At 40.2% G+C, this 21,246-nt stretch overlaps 2 protein-coding genes across 2 annotated transcripts in view; both read left to right on the top strand.

Moving 5' to 3' along the window:
- The window catches only part of ppm1lb (protein phosphatase, Mg2+/Mn2+ dependent, 1Lb), a 53,317-nt gene extending 37,644 nt beyond the window's left edge, over positions 1-15,673 (top strand). The window contains exons 3-4 of the mRNA XM_037119537.1: positions 10,498-10,659; positions 12,882-15,673. Coding sequence (XP_036975432.1) covers positions 10,498-10,659; positions 12,882-13,222 — 503 coding nt within the window. The 3' untranslated portion in view covers positions 13,223-15,673. The remainder of the gene's footprint in view (positions 1-10,497; positions 10,660-12,881) is intronic.
- Positions 15,674-18,099: 2,426 nt separating this feature from the next.
- Positions 18,100-20,971, top strand: LOC119031224 (ADP-ribosylation factor-like protein 14). The gene is made up of 2 exons (XM_037119560.1): positions 18,100-18,577; positions 20,047-20,971. Exons 1-2 carry the CDS (start codon positions 18,263-18,265, stop codon positions 20,353-20,355), a joined length of 624 nt encoding a protein of 207 aa, XP_036975455.1. The 5' UTR covers positions 18,100-18,262; the 3' UTR covers positions 20,356-20,971.
- The last annotated feature ends 275 nt before the right edge of the window (positions 20,972-21,246 follow it).

Here is a 21,246-nt window from a genome sequence, read left to right as displayed (position 1 = left end):
GGAGAGGAGGAGGGAGAGAACAAAAAGTCCTGCAGCAGAATCCTACAGTGCAACGTGGAGACATATGGGCTTCATTCATAAACATATTGACTTTGTTCTGTAGACATCAGAGAAGCAGCAACAGTGAGTGAGAGAGAGCAGAGTAATGAGTTGCGTGTGCTTTCATCCACCTTTATTAATTTTACATTTATACCATGGGTATAGAAAAATGGACAAGACCAAACACTGGTGATTATGATTGGAAGAAACATTATTGGCTTATTGAATGTGCACAGGAGACAGTTTGAATACAGATTATCTTATGATTACATGGACTAACTGGAGTGAGATGAAGAATGTCACTGAAGAATTCGAGGTTCCCGGGGTAGGGTCACTTTTCCTTCTGTTGCACATGATCAAACTAAGTAGAGTGAGAAGCAGAGAAAAGATGTGAGCAATGGAAAGGTTTACAGAGTAAGTTGATAGAAATGTATATCGTTGTCATTTCTTAAAGGAAGCAGTCTGGGTTTTAGCTTTAAGGCATTATTGTGTCTATAATGCAAGAAAAAGTGGTCACCAGTAGAGATGCTCCAATTAAATTTTTTTCTTTTGCGATACGGATACGGAGCACTGATCCGACACTGATACATAAAGTGAATTAATTCCATAGAAGTTTCTTTTATTATCTAGTTCTAGTTTTGCCTAAGGCACAACACAGATTAAGCCAAAATCTCAAGGCACATCTGTAATCAAAATGCAAAATAGCCTCTATAACGTGTTATCTATCCTATCTCTGGACACCGTTATTTTTTTACTAGCAATGCCAAATAAAATTTGACAAACTGCTATATTACTCATTAAGTATTTATTAACAGATTTATCCAATAATTAGTTTGTAGCTTTGATAAAGCAGCAAAATGCATTTAAACCAGACAGGTCCTACATTTAAAATTAGGTGAACTGAAAACAAACATAGAGAGACAGAAAAAAAACTGTGTGTGTGCATCTATCACTATATGTATATTTGTGAAAATAATGTGTGGTTGTAACAAACTCCCATGGCACACCTGGACTTGGCCCATTTGGGAACCACTGAGTCAAGAACATGAACATCAACAAATGTAAATCTGCTGACATGCCTGCTGTTTCTGGGTATTGGCTTCTCGTGCAGGATACAGGAGTGTGGGACACTGCTTGGAGGTAGCAGGGTCCCACTTTGGGGATAATAAACTTCCAGTTCCAGAATTTTAGAGTTGTATCTTAGGCCTTGTGGTCAGAAAATCATGCAGATTCTTGACAAATAACAAGATAAGTTATGTCTCAAAAGAAGCTAGGGTGAACAGTAAAGTTATTACTCAAACTACTCAGTTTGAACATCACTCACAGTTTACACACTGTCCTAGCTGGTGGTTGACTCACCATACCTCAGTTGTGCACACAGTTTTTTCAGTGTAACGAGTCGACACTTCACGTGTTCACACGATGCCTTTTCTTAGAGTTCAGAGAAAAAGGCTGACATGCAATGAAGTAAGAGATATATTGACGCCACCGCAAAGGTCAATGGTTGGATTCAAGGTGAAGATGTTTTGCTTTATGTTCGCCGCCCTAACCCCTTAAGGCCATCAGAGGCCCCACTTTTAAAAACCGCTGTATTTCATTTCTGTCTCTGTGGGTCTTTGAGTCAAAACAATTAAAACAAGAAACGTAGTTGAAGACAGTGTGCAGTAGTGTGGCATCATGGGAGTTGTTGTCTTCATTTGTAAACAACCACCACTGCCAAATAAAATCTATCTTACAGGATGAGGTAAACTGTTTTGTCTATGTGGAGTCACATTCGCATCCAATGTTTCCCAAAAGCTGTAATGACAGGTAAATGACTGAACACACTGTTGCCTTGAGTACTACTACAGATTTATTTCAGTTAAATGTTTTTGGAAACTTTAAGGATAATGTATGAACACAACACAACAATGTTTTAATATTGATTAAGACCGTCTGATCATTGTGTGTCTTGTCCCGGCTGACTGTTGCAGCTGTGTCGCTGTGTTCCCAGATCTCAGCAGTCACTTTGGTGAGTTCATTGTCGTCATAGCCAATAGAAATGTAGGGTAAAATCACAAAACGTAAGACTCCAGTTGTAATCTAATTGTAAGCTGCTACATTCTTGTTCCCCTTGCCTCATGAATTCCTATGTATTACAAGTCCTAACAGTTTGTAACCTCAATGGAAATGTGCACAGACGGCAGCCATGTGACTCGCATGAAAGTTGGTGAAGGGGTCACTGGTATGAAAGGGCCTTTGAGAGGGCCTCACGTCCTCTGGAGAATGATGGGTCATATGATACACTGATTGCTGAAGAGAGGAATTAAAATCTCCAGAGCCGGAGCGCCCAGTCCGTAGGCAACAAACGATTATTTCCAGACAGAAAGGTTGATACGCCGCACCTTTTGTTATGCTCACCTGCTCTCGACCTCTTCATCCTCTTTCATCCCCACCTCCCCCTTTCCTCCGCTGCTTCCTCAGCTGCAGATAAAGCATCGGCTTGCTGAACTAAGTAAATCTCTCTGCCTGATCCCTCTGACCACTACTGTTCTTGCGCTACGTGACCTGTTGCATCCAGGCTCCAAAAGATCTGTTGATATCCTCTTCTTATCCCACTATATTTCTATCATCCTTTATTTGGACAGCGCAGCAAGAAGGGCTGACATTAAGGTTGTGGATAAACTCACAGCCAAGCTCCGTTACAATGAAAACCCTTCTGTGGTGTCTATCCAGAGCATTAGACATTCAGGAATTGAATTTGTTGCAGCATTTGTCCTAGCTTTATTGCCAGCGTCTCTTGTGGTGGGTGTCTGCTGATCAGGTAATTGTTGTGCGTTCTTGTTCCTGTATCTGATTCAACAATAGGAACCATTTAGGGTGCACAGCTCCCTGCTTTCTGTTCCCATCAGGACCTAAATTAGGCTGGCACAGAGGGAAGAGACGGGAAAATGGAGAGATAAAGTCTCAATTCGGCTCCCAGTCCCCTGGACGACAGCGTATCAGATTTATCCCCCTGTTCGTTCATCCCTCTGTTGTTTATCAGAGAACAAAAGCGCTTGAAAGAAAGATAAGGGAGATGGGACTTTGATGGAATGGCCACGAGCTTGCAGTGTATTATGGAAACAGTCTCCTTAATGCGGTGTGGTATTCTGGTAGCGCTAACCTTTATGTGGCAGTGTGACATGTCTCTGCGCTCCCACGCAAGAGCACAAAAGTGTCCAGTAGTGCTTTAGACAAATAATCAGTAGTTACTTTTAGCGAGCAGGCAGAAAATGTCGCCGTGTCTAAAGGGTTCTGTCTTGAAAATTGAAGGTTGGGAACAGGACGAGGAGAGTTTTTGGATTTATGTGCACATTTATTTTGGGGAAAACATTTTGTGCAACCACCTTCTTCTTCCAGAACCGAAGAATATCCCTCTGAATAAAAGGAATTTCACATGCAGTTTAAGGTATTTATTGGCCACATCATTCAGTGCCTTATTGTTTTATAGACAGGTGACATAAAACAGAGAGTGCGCAGAGACTGAGACCTCTTAACACTGACGGCAACATTAAAAACACACTTGGCAATGCAGACTACAATATTGACTTGGTCAATTTGTCAAAAGGCTGAACAGCCAGAAAGCAGAACATTTTAGAAATCAATTATGTGCCAAAAGGGAGAAGATGTTATACTTGCTTGACTTCATGCCATCATGCTGTTATTTAATTTTAAAAAACACACAGTAGACATTGATATAATCCAACCTTAATAGTGTAACTAGAATTTTACTCAGAGCGCATCAATCTAATTTAATCGAACATTAAACTCTATAACCGTGTATCACTCTAAATTTAAAACCATCCATAACTGCTCGACCATAATTTACGCCAGACACTTAAATATGCCTCATGTTTTTTTACCATTGCATTACTCCCCGAGGAATAAATGAAAATGTCTGAAAAAGTTAGCAATGTAAAATATTGTGAAAAAAAAATGTCCTGGATCCATTCCCGTATCCGGTTCTGCACCACAGGTTAATGGTGGATATTCTGGGCCGAGTCCCATCCTTAAACCAAGTTCTGTGGAAATCCATTCAGTAGGGTTTTTGCAATCCTGCTGACAAACCTGCAAACAAGTGGACATGGGTGAAGACATAACCTCCTTGGTAGAGGTGATAATATGATAAATGAAGAGATAAGATTGATGATTGAGAGACAAAATGAGAGCTAAAATAAAAAGAATGTGGCACAATAATTGTTCATCTTGATTTGACTTGTTTTCGTAACAGTTGCCAGCCAAGATGGTAATGGAAAATAAGATTCAATCAGTTACAGTCCCTCTACAAAGTCATTATAACTATTTGCCTCTTCCTTAGTTAAAAATGTTCACCAGACTTTACAGACAATATAAACATTCTCCAACGCCCCTGTTTTCTCTCCCTTTTTTTAATTCTTCCAATCTTTGTGTTTGTTTTCTGATTACATTTAGCTGAATGTTGATGTCATTGTTGATGATTGCTTTATGAGTCATTTCTTCTGTTCTGACTCCAATGATGTTAGATTGTTTTTTTTCTCTGTGTTTTTCTGTCTGAGTACTTTGAAAAGCGCTTTACATTCCATTCCCCTTTAACTAAATGTTTGTTCACACTGAGTACGTTCGCAGCAGTTCGTTCAAACTCTGCAGTGTCTCCTCTTTTAGATTCCACTTTGTTTGTCGAGCGGAATACAACAACATTTGAACCATGGCGGCACCAAATATTGACACCCACACTGGACTTACAGTCCGTGTTATGTACACAATCTCTGACATTAATTCTCAATCACCACAGTAACTCGTCCATGCTGATTGAGCCCTTCCTCTGCTGTTTGTGTCAAACTCTGAGCTTCTCAGGTCAGAATTATTCCTGTAAAATTCTTTGATTCTGTTTTGCACACTAAAAAGTGATCTTAGCTGTTGGCCTACAGCTGACTGTCGGACTGGAAGGGGAGGTGACTCCTCCAGGTAAGATCTGTGGGCCTGCGATTGTTTCTTCAAACTCAAAGCCAGTGCACCCAGCTGTGAAATACATCCCAGATGTGTAGGTGGGCAAACAATACAGGGTCAAAAATGAGTTGAACTGACAGCAATCAATAAGTAAAGTGCCTTCCTCGTATTGATCTTGTATATTGGATACGGACGGGCTCTATTCTTGGTCCTGATTCATGGTAATTCAAGTGTACAGGTTAAACAAACTGCAGATCTATAGCTAGACAATGTATGTTTGCAGGATACAAAAAGACAAAATGCTTAATGAACTCCACTTAAGTCAATTAGATAAAACTGAAGAAGATATTTAGAATACATTTAAAATATTTTCCCATTTCAAATCTCTTTCAATGTGCATTATACACAAAAATGAACAGAAAACATGTAGCCTCAACCATGTTTGACAGACTCTGACATCTGAGAAATGACAGTTCATGTCAGCTAACCACACAGCAGTGGTTTTTGGCAGCTGAATTTTAAAATTTCCCATGCCTGAGACATTTCTCTGAACTTGACAAGGAGACTTTTTAAAGTAGTTCTTGCTCTCTGCATGGCTGCAGGACCATTAGATAGTTAAGATGGTGAGTTTTTCTTTGTGATGAATTATCCATTATCTCAAGCAAGTTTCAAGTCTTTGCAAGTTTGATGTTGGATTTAAATAGCTTTGACTGTCTGCATGAAAAAACCAAGATTTTTCTGTTTTAAATTGAAGTATTAAAGGACTCCAGGCACAAAACTCTTTATTTCTCTGCATCCACTTGTGAGGAGGAAGGAGATTTATTATCTTAAAAGGGAAATCCACCGACTTTCAGGTCTTGGGGAATACTCCTGAATATCTGAAAAAAGTTGTTATGCCTTTTGTGGCTCCAGAGGAAGTCTGATTAATTGATACAAGAGATGTCACTTAAGTCAGTCTAAGTTTGTTCTGAAGACTACGAGTTTGACAAAGAAACATTCTGGAGATGTGGAGTCAGGAAGAGGTGAGCCTGTTCCTCATCTCTGCTTGAGGTTAGCAGGTTGAGGCTATATTAGCCCTGTACCACCACAACACATCCTAATTTTAGGCTGAATTCAAACGTCCAGACTTGACCACTTTTTACTACTGTTCCTGGGAAGACTGCAAATGCTGAGGGCAGCCCAAACCCACAGTTCATCCAGTCCAAAAGTGGCCTCAAGTGGACTTCCTACAGACTTCCAGAGAGTCCACTTGGACAGGACATTTTTTTAGGCCTTACCATCAGCGGCTTATATTACAGTTTTGCATCCTTGTGGACTTCATGTGATGATGGTGAACACGTCACAGTTCATACAACTGAAGTCCACGAGGGCTCAATCTGCAAGACCAGAAGGAGGGAATTTGAATTCAGACCGAGCTGGTCGGGTCACATTATGGTTAATAAAAAGAAAACACAGTAAATGAAAAAGCTGATATCTGGTTCTGCTGCTGACTGCAACCCTTATTTTAAACTGTGAGTCCACAATTTTAATAGTAGTGCAAAGCTGGAGTCCCATGAGGTGGAGTTTGTCAGTGTTGCCATAAACCCCATCACATGCTTTGCCAAGATATGACTACTCTGCTCTTTTATTTTGGAAAATAAAAACTGGAAAGGTACAAGAAACAATCAAAGGAAATGATTGGGTGGTTTCAAATACAAATAGCACACAGACGAATCTCACACATGGCCCCATAAAGGCCGAAGCAGCTAGTTACGTAGGATAGATAATAATGAATGGAACACAAAATGACGCATCATAGAAAGCAGACACTGTTTAAAGCTTCACTGGGACATAGTATGCAAATGCAGAGAGTTGCACAGAACAAAATGCTAAAAATAGCATTGCTATAAATGTTAATGGTGAAAGTCCAAGGAGGCCAAGTACAGTAAGACAGGTAGGCAGCTCTGAGAGGAAAAAATCTGATGTTGTGGGTGGACTAATGGGCAGGTAGTGTTTTTTAGAAAAGGCTCTGAAGGAGAAGATGAGCCGGGGTGAGCCGGGTGTTGGCAGTCCTGCCCTCACATTTTTCACCTAAATGCCAAGCAGCTTGGAGAAGAGCATAAATCCATGAGATATATTCTGGTGCTGTATGGACACTTGTAGTCTGCAGATTTATTCAGAGCACAAACAAAGAGTCTTTGCGAGCTACGAGACTGAATCAGTGCAATGATATAAATTGGAGTCGGGGACTAACCGGGGCTGAGATGCTAATCTTATCGGAGTGTTGAAGGTGTGCCTGGCCGAGCTGTGCCAATAATTAACATGAGCACGGGGTGCACGCAGGCCACTGTGCCATTTTAATAGTGAGTGCTGAACGTGTGCATGGCATTGCTGGGCTAATTGGAGAAGGGTGTGCTAGTAAGGCAACTCAGTCCATTATCTGGATCGCCATGCGAACCAGATATGGATAATTAGCTGGACAGCATGGCACGGGGCAGCGGCAGCTATAGGCGCGAGCAGCAGGATTATGGATGCATACAATGATGAAACTAATAGAAATGGATTTTTCCACAAACTGCATGAAAGATTTAGTAAGTCATTTACAATTAAGTGGCATCAATATTCACTTCATTCATTTTTGGCCTCACTTCCAGCTGCTGCATATTTATTTCCTTGCCCAATTTTCACTTTTTTTTTCTCACCCAAAGCTTTGAATGGGAACAATAAAATCATTGTCCCGCTGAGTAATCTCCTTTCCAAAGCTCTCCCGCCCTCCTCAACTCTTGCTCTCCATTTCATCTGAATCCACTGCTGCATGTTTATGCGCTCTAGTATCCTGGTTATGTTTCGCACATGTGGAGGCAAGTCAGTGCTCCACAATGTGGTCTTCCACTCAAATGCAGTTTTACAATGAATGTAGTCCTCATATCCTGGTACAGAAACCTGGACCAGGCCTTATCCCTGGACATGCTACCTGGAGCACTCCAACAGAAAACACAAGGATACTGACACATGTAAACGCCTCGTCCTGGTTTATGAACATATGGAACAACAGTTAAGATAGTTAGGAGATCAAACAGGCAGATGATCAGAAACTTGGATATCTAATGTTCATACAAGTGCTGGAAATCCCTAAAACGTAGTGTTTTCAAGGTTTAAAAAGTGGTGGAATTCTGGGTAAAATGCTTGAAACAACTTGTAACAAGATTACTTTCATCATACTGTAAATTGTTTTATATTGGCTTAGCATAATTATAAAGGATATGATGTGCTTGAGTTGGACTTTGGAAGAGGTGTAGCAAGGTTTTTCGTGTTCCATGTGAACGCGGTATCCCAAACATGATGAAAAACAGGGTACCTCTTGAAACCAGGACTTTAATGTGCAATGTGTAAATGCACTCACTGACTGCATGGGGTGGGACAGAGTAGATGTGAAATGAATGGATGAAGCCTTTATGGAGTGAAAAATGTATTTAATTCAGTCAATATCTCATCAGGATGTGAAACTTTTAAAGTTAAGCCTCAAAAGTTAGTAGGTCATCCACTCTCCTGTGATGGCATTTAAGCCAGCTTTGTTCTAGCCTTTACCTCTTGAGAACGTCTCCACTGTATGTCCCATTTTCTTGTCTCCCTCCTTGTATCCTCCCACTCTCTCTCTCTCTCTCTCTCTCGCTCTCTCTCTCTGCTTCTGTTCGGGTGGTCCAGGCTAGTAGGACCCCCTGCTTCCTTTCTTTTTACCTCTCCACTGTTCGCCTCACTCTCTCTTCAGTTTTGTCTTTTCTCTGTTTGCGCAGATGGCCAAAAAGGCAGATCTGTGCTTTCTCTCCGGGACTTTGAATCTCACACAATAGGCCTCAGATTCAGAGTCCAGACTCTGTTCTGCCTGGCTGGGAAGCTAAACAAAGAAAGGAAGGAGGGAGAAGAAATGAAAGCGTTTTGGAGAGTGGTACAAGGAAGAGAAGTTTCTTCAAAGAGTTTGCACATAGCTTCATGTGTTTCACTTCAGTGCAGGGCGGAAGGGTGTGTATTGAAAGTGTAGTGTGTAGTGTATCTTAAAAAAAGTCTTGTCTTAAATTACTGGAGTTTTTAATTAAGGTTGTTATCATTTAGAGTTGGGTGATACGACGATATGAACCATGTTTTTGTCAGCCTTCGCAGACTGTTTCATGGCAATATTGGATTTTTATAGCCTCGCTGGCACAGAGGCTTTATGGATGCCAATATCAGTCTGTCTGTTGGACCACCACTCTGGTCTGGTCTCAAATATGTAAACAAACAATTAGGATTGCTACCTCAGGATGAACTCTGATAACTTTGTTCGTGCTGCGACTTTTCATCTATTGTCATCATCCCATTAAAGTTTAATTGTCCACTCCTTTGGCTTATAACCAAATGCCTGTAAAACTGTGGCCTGGCACCACCTGACTAAATCCCAAATTTATCTGATCATCAAGCAGCGTTAATGACGGGCTGAGAGTAGAATATCTGAGTACGACCTACAACAAAATGTAAGATGTAGCACTGAGCGACTGGAGCAAGTCAGACGGTTCCTTGTCCATTTTCAAGCAGAAAACAACTGGCAGCCTGGTAAACAGAATACTAACACAGAATTGATCAGCACTGCCTAACATGAGTTTTTCATATTGGAGTCATAACCACAAGATTAAAAAAAAGGCAGAATTGTTTGATTTTACATGACATGTGTTAAAAATGAATAACTGGTGCATTCAAAACACAGCAGACCTTAGTGAGCTCCACCTCCAAGTCTCTTCGAATACAGGCTCATTCATGCTCCCTTTACACCCGCTTCAGACGACATACCCGCCACTGTCCACTTCCACGTGTCCTTTATTTTAGTGTGGATGTTAAGCAATGCAGCCACTAGAGGGCGTCTTTCTGAGTCAAATCTGTCTCACATGCACCTCCCTTTCTTCCTTCATCACCATCCAACTCACATTCATTCCCATCCAGTCTCCTCCGAGCTCTTCTGTAGTAACAGTTTGTCCATGTGCTCAGGCAAAGTAGCATCATACAGATGTTTAAAAACTCTCAGCAACTCACACAACCTCTCCTCTTAAAGTTCTGCTATTTTTAAAAACTTCTTTGGGTTGAGTGGCAGGTGAGCGAATGAAACCCATACCCAAACCACTGTTAATGGTTGTGACTGGCTGGAGGGTGGAGCTCACCTGGAATGGGTCTCTAAACACGAGGGGGCCCTGACACATCTGTCGGAGCAAATAAAACCTGAGCTTGGCAGATTCATCTGGTTCCTGGGTTAGCAAAACTGAAGACACTGCCTCAGGTGTACTCTGTGTTTAGAACACTAGCATTTACCTCAAAGAAGGCCAGTCTTATTCTTGTTGAATGATTTGTCAGGTATTTGCTGTGGTGGATTATCCTGGTTGTATTTGTTTCTATGTTTATTCCCAGATAATTAACTACATTACACCTTCTTTCTCCCCCACCTTCTCCTGCTCCTTCTCATCTTTCTCTGGTCCCCTGCTGTTCTCCCCTCTCCTCCATCTGTTTCAGGCACTACATGCCTGGTGGCCCTGCTGTCTGATAAGGAGTTGACAGTGGCCAACGTCGGAGACTCGCGTGGAGTCCTTTGCGATAAAGATGGCAATGCCATCCCTCTATCGCACGACCACAAACCTTACCAGCTGAAAGAACGCAAGAGGATCAAGAAGGCTGGTGAGCGAACAGCTGCAGTCCAGACTTTTCTCAGCTGATTATTAGCTGCAGAACAAGGCTAAAGTCAGAACTTCAGGGAACACCACAACTCAGATTGTTGTCTTGAAAGCATAAAATAAGTCTTCTTATGATCAAAGCTGAGCACCGCTATCCTTTCTTTCACATCTTCTGTCTCTGAGCTCAGGCTGACATCAAACCCTGCTGCCTGATAACACAGTATGCCTCTAAAGCAGCGTGTTATCAAATGCAGCCAGGCAGTGCACAGTGTTTAAGGTGTATCTGTGGACATAATTCTCCTTCCTACCGTATCTGCATACTCGCTGTGCTGAGCCGAGTTTGATGGCTGGTTGCCAGATGATGGTGTGGTCACCATCAGGACGGCCCAGCATCTCCATCTAATGGTCTAATTGGGTAATGGAAGAAAACTCATAGATTTCAGTTTGCACTATGTTGCTGTTAACTTATTCATGTAACATGCTCACAATTATGACATTGCAGATGCTGAGATTCCCCACAGTTCACGGTGACCTGAGAGAGAGAGAGTGGCTACCTAATGTTTTAATCATAAACCCTCATATACCGCTAGAATACCAATAAAGACCACTTATACAATAGTCCCCTCTCATGGGGAAGCTTTATTTTATTTATGCCAGTGTTTGTCTCTCGGTGAAACATTCTTGCAAACAGACACTCAAGAGCAATTAATGACTCTATAAAAACTCTATACCTGCTCCACAGGCTCCAGGGGGTAGTGCTGATGATCTGATTAGATTTTGGAGCCCCTTGTTGTATACATTTACATATTAATGAGGGGAACAAGATTTTCTTTAAACGTTTGTAACTCTTAAGTGTTAAATTTATTCCTGTCAGTGCACTGAATGTTTAATAATAATAACAGGCATAATTGCCGCAGACTGCAACAAACACTTGAGACAACTTAACCATCAATAGTTTATATAAGAACGCCCCAAATCAGATCAACTGTAAATCAGGAGAGCCTCAGAATACAGTGAATAAGTTGGGTCTCACTTTAAATATTAAATATAAAGTGTAAGACAAATTCCTCAATGTTTCTTCGCTAATAATGAATTCTGTAACTCCCGTTGTCATTATGCCACACCAAATTGTGTAATAGAATTTCTGTTCTAATTCTCTAAGCAACACACACAGAAAAACAAACTATAAGGTCTAATGAATAAATGAATATTAATCAAGGAACAAAAATAAGCTATTCAAGTTGGGGTGTTGAGGGCGACTGAAGGAGTCTCAGCAGCAGCACGAACGCAAATGTCATTTAGGTTTTGATTTCCTATTAGTGTATGACACTTTAGATCTGAACTTGAAAATCGGATACAGAATCTTTTCTTGTTGTTGATATAAATACTTATTTTGCTTACTAGTATTTTTTATTTCCTTTTTTCTGTTATATTCTGTATCTTAATGGGAGGACGGGCAGTTCTGTAGAAAATAGGTTGTTTGTTGAGTCTTGTTCTCGTGTTGACACTTTTGGTTTGAATACCAACGACAAAGATCACGTCTCATTAAGTGTCACTTATACAAAACATGTTCCCAACAATTATGTCAAGCCTAAAGAGGCAGAAGTATCGTCTACTGAGGACAGAGAAGTCCAGTCCTCTCTGCTTTTTTTCTGGGAATTTGGGGATTTTAGCCCACTTAAGTGCAGTTTATAGAAAGTTACACATAATGGGAGTTTATTATAGCCTGAACTCTTCACCTCAGAGTTTCTTTTTTAAATGCTGGTCCAGAACTTACATACAAGGAGCTAGGAAGGCAGCCTGACCTAGTATGGAAGTCTTCATCTTATCCAGTCATTTCCAGTACAGTTCCCTGCCTGCAAATCTGTTGGAGCCCACAGAGGACACGCAGCTGTATTCGCAGGATGTGACATGAATTGAAATGTGTCCAACATAAACAATCCGTTCCATGAGCATGGACGGTGAGCACTGAGTGGAAACATGTTGGTGGCAGCGATCCATATTATTGTTCGAACTTTGACGTCTCTTAGTTGATGAAAAATGAATAGAAGTTGTGCCAACTGGTTCAGAGGAAGAAAAAAAAATCGTCTTGTATCTCGCAGTTTGATGGCAGTAACGAGGAAAACATCTGTTTCTCTACTTTTCCCCTTACCTTTGTGTTGCTCTGTCATTATGTTTCACTTCCCACTCCTTATCCAAACATTTCCCCTCTGTCTTCCTCCTCAGGCGGGTTCATCAGCTTCAATGGCTCGTGGCGTGTCCAGGGCATCTTGGCCATGTCCCGTTCTCTGGGCGATTACCCCCTGAAGAACCTCAACGTGGTCGTCCCCGATCCCGACATCATGTCGTTTGACCTGGATAAGCTGCAGCCAGAGTTCATGATCCTGGCGTCGGATGGCCTGTGGGATACCTTCAGCAACGAGGAGGCGGTTCGCTTCATCAGAGAGCGACTGGACGAGCCACATTTCGGCGCCAAGAGCATCGTCCTCCAGTCCTTCTATCGCGGTTGCCCCGACAACATCACCGTCATGGTGGTCAAGTTTAAAGGCAAGGCCAGCGAGCAGTAGACGGCCCGTTGGCTACGCACAGTATCTGTATTATGTTTGAATATAAGTAAGAATAAAATAGGCTTAAGATGGAAGATTTAAAAAACAGGGCCTGCAACTTTTTGAGCGAGAACTATTTCTATCACAGATATTTACAGAAGTTAACCCCTTCAGTGCATCAGACCCCCATGCCCCATCACTCCGTCCTCCTTACTGCTGACAAAGTGACACACGTAAGAAAATTCTGTCATTTAGGCTTTGCCATATCGTTCAGACGCCGTAATACGAGCTGGGGCACCGTTATGCAAACAAACAGATTTAGCTCTGTGCAGCTGTGAGTCTGCACACATTTGTATGTGTGTCTGTGTGTGCGTGTGTGAGTGATAGAAGTCTTTGTGTGATAAACTTCCTCACTAAGTGTCACATTAACGACCAATCCATTGTCTAGCCAATAAAGAGAAATTTAAAGTGTACAAGAGTTCCACTTCAGCATTATTTCAAGCGTCTGTGTGACCACTACGTGTATATTTTTCGGTTCCTAAACTCAGTTTCACATCATTTAGCTGTGTTGACGGGTGTCTGCGGTGAAACCGTTTGTCGTTTAATATGTTTTCCTGGATCAGATTCATGACGCTGGTGCAAATCATCAAGACGAATTTATTCCCTTTACACATGATCAACACAGATTATAATATACATATGCTTGTCCAAATATCATTATTCATATTGTACAGAGAGAGAATTTACTGTAATTTCATATCATATTTGTTGAACATGGGGATTCTTGAGTCAAGTATAGCCGTTGAATGTCTTAGTTCACTTAAATTGACTGCTGTTAGATTTTTATCTCATTTTTTGTTTTGATTGTTGATACAATTTAAAACTTTTTAATGCTGAGTCTTGTTTGATCTGTTCTGCTGCACTGTCAAGCCCCTGATCAGCGTCCACGTGATGATGTAATAACAGTTAGATAATGCAGCAGGTTGTCAAAATGTAACCAAATCTCACATGAAAAAGTAATACAACATTTTAAAGCAATATCCCCGAAAAAAAAACATGTCATTATGACTCTTAACTGTTTTTTTTTTACTGTCATGAGAAAAAATGTTGCCAAGGTATATGAAAACTTTACATTTCTTTACAAGTCTAAAGTTTCTTTAGGTTCAGTTTCCAGGTTCTATTTGGACATCTCGTCAGAAATATAATTTTTTGCCACAAATACAGCTGGATAATGTCCTGACGTCTCCTTAAAAATATCTAGTGGCTTCACACTGACAGATGTTTAAAAAATATCTGCCGGTTTCAGGCTTAAAAATGTCAGAAATATTCTCTGTTTTTTAAGCTTCAAATGTCAAAATTATTCAGTGGTTCCAAGCTTGCAAACATTGAAACCATCCAGTGGTTTCATGCTAACAAATAGAACTATTCAGTGGTTTCAAGCTCTCAAATGCTAAAACTTTCCAGTTATTTCATGCTTACAAATGTTGAAGCTATTCACTGGTTTCACGCTTTCAAGCATTAAAACTCTTCAGGTGTTTCACACTTACAAATGTTGAAATGCTGCTTCAAACAGTGGTTTCTTGACACCCAACACCGCTGCCACCTGACACGAATATCAGCTCATATACATGTAATGCGAGCATGAAATGGCACAACTGTTGTTATGGTACATACAAATCTGACATATTCGCGGTTTGCAGAAACATACAGTGCAAACATTTTATTGTGGCGACTAGGCTGCGATGTAAAAACACTGACCACTGATTTAGACTTGTAAAAAGAAAGTCATAATTTGGTTATCACATCATAATAATCTAAATGCTCATATTTAAGAATTTACAATCTTTTATTATTTTCTACGTCCTTCCTTTATCTGGCTTTTCTTACATTATCGTTTACTGCAGCCTTCACGAGATGTATAAATATATTGAAATTAACAATCCATTGTCACCCTCACTGAGAGAAAACATCCTGATACAGATCATATGTCACATTTCCTTGAACTGTAACTCAAAATGTAACAAGCCTTTTGAATGAAATGTGTTATTGTTGCCTTATTTTTTAACGGTCCATTTCCTGTTATGAAGTCTGCTGCCAAACAACTTGTTTTTTAATGTAACGCAGTCGATCATACCATGCACAGTGCACGGCCTCAGTGTCACGTCTTGTTAACTCACATGTGGAATCATTGAGCGAAGTCTCCGGGAGACATGACGTTGTAAAGATGAATGTACATACTGTCCTCATGTTAGTATCAACCCTCCACTGTTTATACAGCAACAACGAACGCAACGCGCCTGTTCCTGGATTGTTTAACTTCAGAGATATATAACAGATAAAACTGTTTTGTGCTTTTTCAGTTCACATTCTTCCGTAATAATGTACGTTACAGAATGTTTATGTGGCATTTGTACTTGTTTTTGTTGACTTTAATAAACTGTAAAAAAAAAAAAAAAAAAATTAAAAAGAATTCTGAGATTTTAAAATGTAAATCAAAATGGTAACAATAAAATGATAAATGATCAGATCATTTTCTTTGGGCCTGTTTTTTTTATTTTTAAAGAAATTCAATATATCAGAGGTCATTTAAACAGATCATTTATCATAGTATTTGTTTTTGTTTTTATTTGTTGTCCAGTTTAGCTTAAGTTGAGTTTTCATTCATTTTTTGATGTACAGGATGATATGGAGGTTATTTGACAGGGTCAAAGTTTAGAAAGTTCAGAACAGTCTTTGTGAAAGTGTTTGACTTAGTCTCGCAAAACATGTGCACCATCACCTTTTCACAATTTCTGTATTTTTGATATTATTATATTTAGTTTTTGAAGTACAATATTGTACCATACTATTTTGTTCTAAAGTCTAGTTTTTTATTTGTATCTGCTATCTCAAATGTGAGTTTTTTGTTTTGTTTTTTCAGATTAACCTTTTAGTTTAATTTGAGTTACCTTTGATACATTGATACAGACACAGCTTTCATTACATTTAGGGCATTTAGCATTAACGTACATTTTGAAAACAGAAGGAAGAAAACATCATATTGTATATCCTGGGACTCATCATCTCATATCTAACACAAAGGAATGATCAGTAAATTTAAAAAATGCCCAATAAGCTAAAGCTTGAACATTTGAATACCATGAGAAGTTGTTCTCTACCATTATTTATTTGTCCTGCTTTAAACGAGAAAATGCAGCAAAAGAGATTCATCGTCTGAAACCAAACAGGGACCCTCGACTTTAAAACAGCGTTTGGTCTCAGTCCATCTCCGCCACCTGCTGGGTGATTAGAAGATGGTCCACTGGTGAATAGGGAACGATTTTAACTAACAGATAACGCCGTCAAAATGCCCCAATTGATTACCTAGATTACAAGTAAGTTTTCTGAAAAATGTATGTTTAAATATGCATATGAGACATTATCTAGTTAAAGCAACATTATGTAACTAGCTGAACTGAGCTGCATGTGTCCTTGAGCAAGATACTGAACCCCAAATTGCTCCTAATGTGCAGCTGCCATCAGTGAGCGTCCATCGATGAGCTGGCGACTTGTTCAGGGTGAACCCTGCCTTTGCCCAGAGACAGCTGCAGCAACAACCCCTGCGACCTTGAAAAAGGGATAATGCAGCTACACACAGCTTCTAAATCATGTCGATGGGTCAGTAACAGGGTGAATGGTGTCTCTGTCTCCCCCCTCCATTGCTTGTTTCTGCACTATATAACTTCAGTGAGAGGGTCAGATCACAGCGTTACACATGTTTACTTCAACATACAAGTTTCAACACATGACACTGTTATGATGTGTTGAGGTTTGTTTGTATAAAGCTATATCTGACATTACATCTGACAAACAGACCTGGGATTTGTGTTTATCACAGTGGTGTTTCACGCTACTCCACTCCAACTGTGGGGGGCGCCAAATCACACAAAATGACAATTTCTACATAATGTTACTTTGAATATGCAAAGGAAGCAATCTAGTTAAGTGCATGCCAATTTGCAACAATGTCCAAAACAGAAATCTGAACTAATATAAACAGATAAATGTGTATTTTGGACATTTCTTACAGACACTAGTCTGAGAGAAGAAAAAATATAATATTAATATTATATATTTATAATCTTAAAATTGGTCAGAACATGAAAAAAAGTGTTTTCACTCATAGTGTATCCCCATAACTTTTTATGCGAGGACTAGAATTTATTATTGACATTATGATTATCATAATCAGTTTGATCACATAGTCATATAATCATTAAAAATGAATTGTCTGAATCCCACCTAACCAGTGACATACACACAGCAGTGTAATCTATTAATCAATCTGTGGTCCTGTCAACAAGTGGTCATACACAAACAAATCAGCACACACTTGTGTATATTAAAAATGCATCTTTTTGTTATTGTCCCAAATGTGACAGTTATGTGTATCATATTGTCTAGTCATACTGTAGGACATCCATCCATCCATCCATTATCTGTACATTATATGTACGCCGCTTAATCCTCTGCAGGGTCGCAGGGACTGTAGGACATAATAAGTGCAATGCTGTTGTCTATCATAATCACTCAAAAGATGTTTTATGTACAGAGAAACAAACTACCAGAAACCACCAGAAACTTCCCATCAGCCAGGGTGAGTAATCCTCCACTTATATGTCCCTGTGATGTCATTGCTATGGACTAAACAGCCAGAAAGAAACACAATCCTCCCGTCGACTCAAACATGGACTTCCTGACCGCTGGTGTGTATGATGATCCAGGGCAGGTGTGATGTGACTCTGCTCTCTGTGATTTGGTAACCAGAGAGCAAAGTTTGCACCGTCACTCTGGTTATAAATAGATTTACTGAAAGCGACGCAGGGACAGAAGGAATCCCACCACAACAGAGGGGGGAGGGCTCTCTCTGACTGTGTATACATAGAGCATACTGATAGACAGAGCAGAGCAGACACACTGAGCCTACAGATAAAGCAGTACAGAGGGAGCCACTGGCTGCACACAGCTCGGTTTACACAGTCACACAAGAGGAGGAAAGCCAGAGTTATTTTGTATATAGCCATGGGCATGCATGGATCCAAGTCTCAGAAACAAGCACAGGTCCTGATGCTGGGCCTGGACGGATCAGGAAAAACTACCCTGCTCTACAAACTCAAGTACAACGAGAGCGTGGTGACCGTGCCTACCGTGGGCTTCAACGTGGAGACGCTAGAGACAGACAGGAGCAGCCCGGGCCTGACGGTGTGGGACATCGGGGGCCAGAGGAAGATGAGGCCCCACTGGAGGCATCACTACACTGACACCGCCGGACTGGTGTTTGTGGTGGACAGCTGGGACCAGAAGAGGCTGGACGAGGCACGCAAGGAACTTCATCGGGTAACTTTTGACACTTAAGAACAGTTAATATCAGATCATTTTACTTAAGTACTATTCATGTGGGTGACATTCTCTTTTACCAAGGTAATATATCAACATGGTGTCTTTATTTTTACCAAAGTGTGACTTTTAGGTACTTTTTACAACCCTGGTGTTATTTAAAACTTTATGAATGTCCACTGTACACACTCACACACACACACACACACACAGATTAACTTGTGAAGGAGGAGACGTTTGAAATGAAAAATATTTGCATTGTGCAGAGATTGTGGATGTTTTTAGTGAGGCAGATGCAAGTGATTAGAATATAATTTCCCTGGGTAATAACCATTTCAAATGCCAAATGTTATTCAAAGCAGAACTGTTTTAAATGTCCTGGCACGTGTCTAGACTGGAGCTTTAATAAACAGCTCATGGCAGTGGTTCACAGAGTGAGGTTTTTTAGCTTGTATGACTTAATCGTAATATTCTGCTTTACTTGGTAACTCGGAGGTCATCGCAAAGAGGACAATAATTCATTTCCATTACAACTCCACCCATAATTTACACAAAGACAGGATGAGTGATTATTTTGGTTAAAAGCCAGATGGGGTTCTTGATGTGCAGAAGTAACAACTGTAACTCCATAAGTCTGCATGAACACATTGAGATCAAGACCATTTACAAGTCAGACCTGAGTCCAGAATACAATGAGATCAAAGAAAGTAAAAAAAAATTATGATAACAATGGTATTGACAAAAAAAAAAAAAAATAATAATAATGCAGGTATAAAAATGAATGAAGGAAAAAAATACAACCGTGTTGTCCAAAACTGCAGTCGATGTAATCTCTAACCAGATGTATGAGTTGCCCCGGAAATCAGCGTGTGTGTTACAAACCCTTTATTATTTCTTATATATGTGCAAGATAAATCATTCATGGATGGGTTTAAAATTCATCTGAACTCACTAAGACATGTTGACCTTGAGGGCTCGTTATTCAGCTCGTTCGCAGCAGTTTGACCCAAAACACCCTTATCTCACTCCCCATTCTGTCAGTTCCAGCTGGAGCTTTCAGCAGAATATCATGGCCTCCGTCAAGATACTCATTTGCCCTCTATAATGAAGAACAGATATTTCTAAATGAACATGTGCTTGATCAAATAAATAAGGAAATATAATAAATAAGCACATAACATTTAACTGTTTCAATCATTCGTTTTGTTTTTACCAGCAGGAGGCGTTATTACACACAAATACATTAATAAACGGTTAAAACTGCATTACAGTGTGTTATTAACCATCTAATGTGTTTTTATACTTATTCCTGCTAAAATGGGTTAATTTAAAGTGCTCCCCTCATGGGATGTGTAGCAAACACAATGCTTCAAAGCAGTGGACAAGTTCATTCATTGCAAGAACTCAAAAAGCTTACTATACTATAAAACTTACTTAAAGTGTTTTTCCCTTTGTTGGCTGTCCGTCAGGTCCTGAGGTACGAGAGTCTCAAAGGGGTTCCTCTCGTGGTCCTCGCCAACAAACAGGACCTTCAGGGAGCCCTCAGCCCGGAAGCTCTCTGCCTGAAACTGGAGCTGAGGAGAGTGTGTGAAGGCCGGGCGTGGTTCATCCAGCCCTGTTCAGCCACCACCGGCATGGGACTGGAGGAAGGTTTCAGGAGGACGGTCTATCTGATGAAGACTCCATTGAAACAGACTCAGGAGGACATCAAGGTTAAGATGAGGTCAAAGGGCTTCAGTTTCACAGCTGTGAAACAGGTTTTGCTCTGCAACAGATGAGAGGTGATTTTCATTCATTACACGACGTGTAGGATTGTTTCTCACCTGCCTGTGTAACAGCCTCATTGTGACGGGATCAGATGAGGAGGTGATGACAAAAGGGATGATGTGATCACAGCTTTAATCTCTGTGGCAGAGAGAACTTTCACTCAACCCTGGTGAAGACAAAGTGGTGATAACGCATTCAGGGGTTGTGAGTAATCTTGGATTTTGTGGATTATTTTGACGTTGATGTGAGCTGCTTGAGACAATTCAGTCTGATGTAGGTACATGCTGAATTTGGATAACTGACTGATAAAAGCCTGTTTTTTTTGGTCGGCTTTCTGTGGCTCAGAGAATTTTCAGACATGAATGAACAGTTTTCTTTATTTCTTTATAAAATATAAAGATTTCTTGTTATGTGTCATTGCCACTGTATTTATTTATTTATTTGGAAAAACACTGCCAGTGTTGCCTCACAATATGTGAGAATAAATGAACTGGTTTCCTTCACCGACGCAAATGTGTCTAAAACATGTCTGCTCAATCTGTCAGCTCCTGTTTTGAGGGTTGTGCTGGTCCTGTTTCACTATTGATTTGTCTTTTTGTTACAATGAAATAAAGTTGTTAAAACATCTGGAGTTTAATGAGGTGATTTATGGAGATGGGGCGCCAAGTTAAATAATAAATGAGGTATTTCGATTCTTGTAAGTAAAAACAGCATGTAAAAGTCCTGGAATTCAAAAATTTTGATTTTAACTAAGGGCTCCTGCAAGACGGAGCTTTAAAGGAAAAGTTCATATTTTTAAAAGTCTGTCTTAAAACAATTTTCATATGCCAATGTTTACACTGAAATAGTTACTAGTCACTAATTGTTCCTCCTGATCATACTGACTGTAAAGACCATGTGCA

This window comes from Acanthopagrus latus, chromosome 2 (genome assembly GCF_904848185.1).
Source record: "Acanthopagrus latus isolate v.2019 chromosome 2, fAcaLat1.1, whole genome shotgun sequence".
Taxonomy (NCBI): Eukaryota; Metazoa; Chordata; class Actinopteri; order Spariformes; family Sparidae; genus Acanthopagrus; species Acanthopagrus latus.
This window is presented reverse-complemented; position numbering and strand designations above follow the sequence as displayed.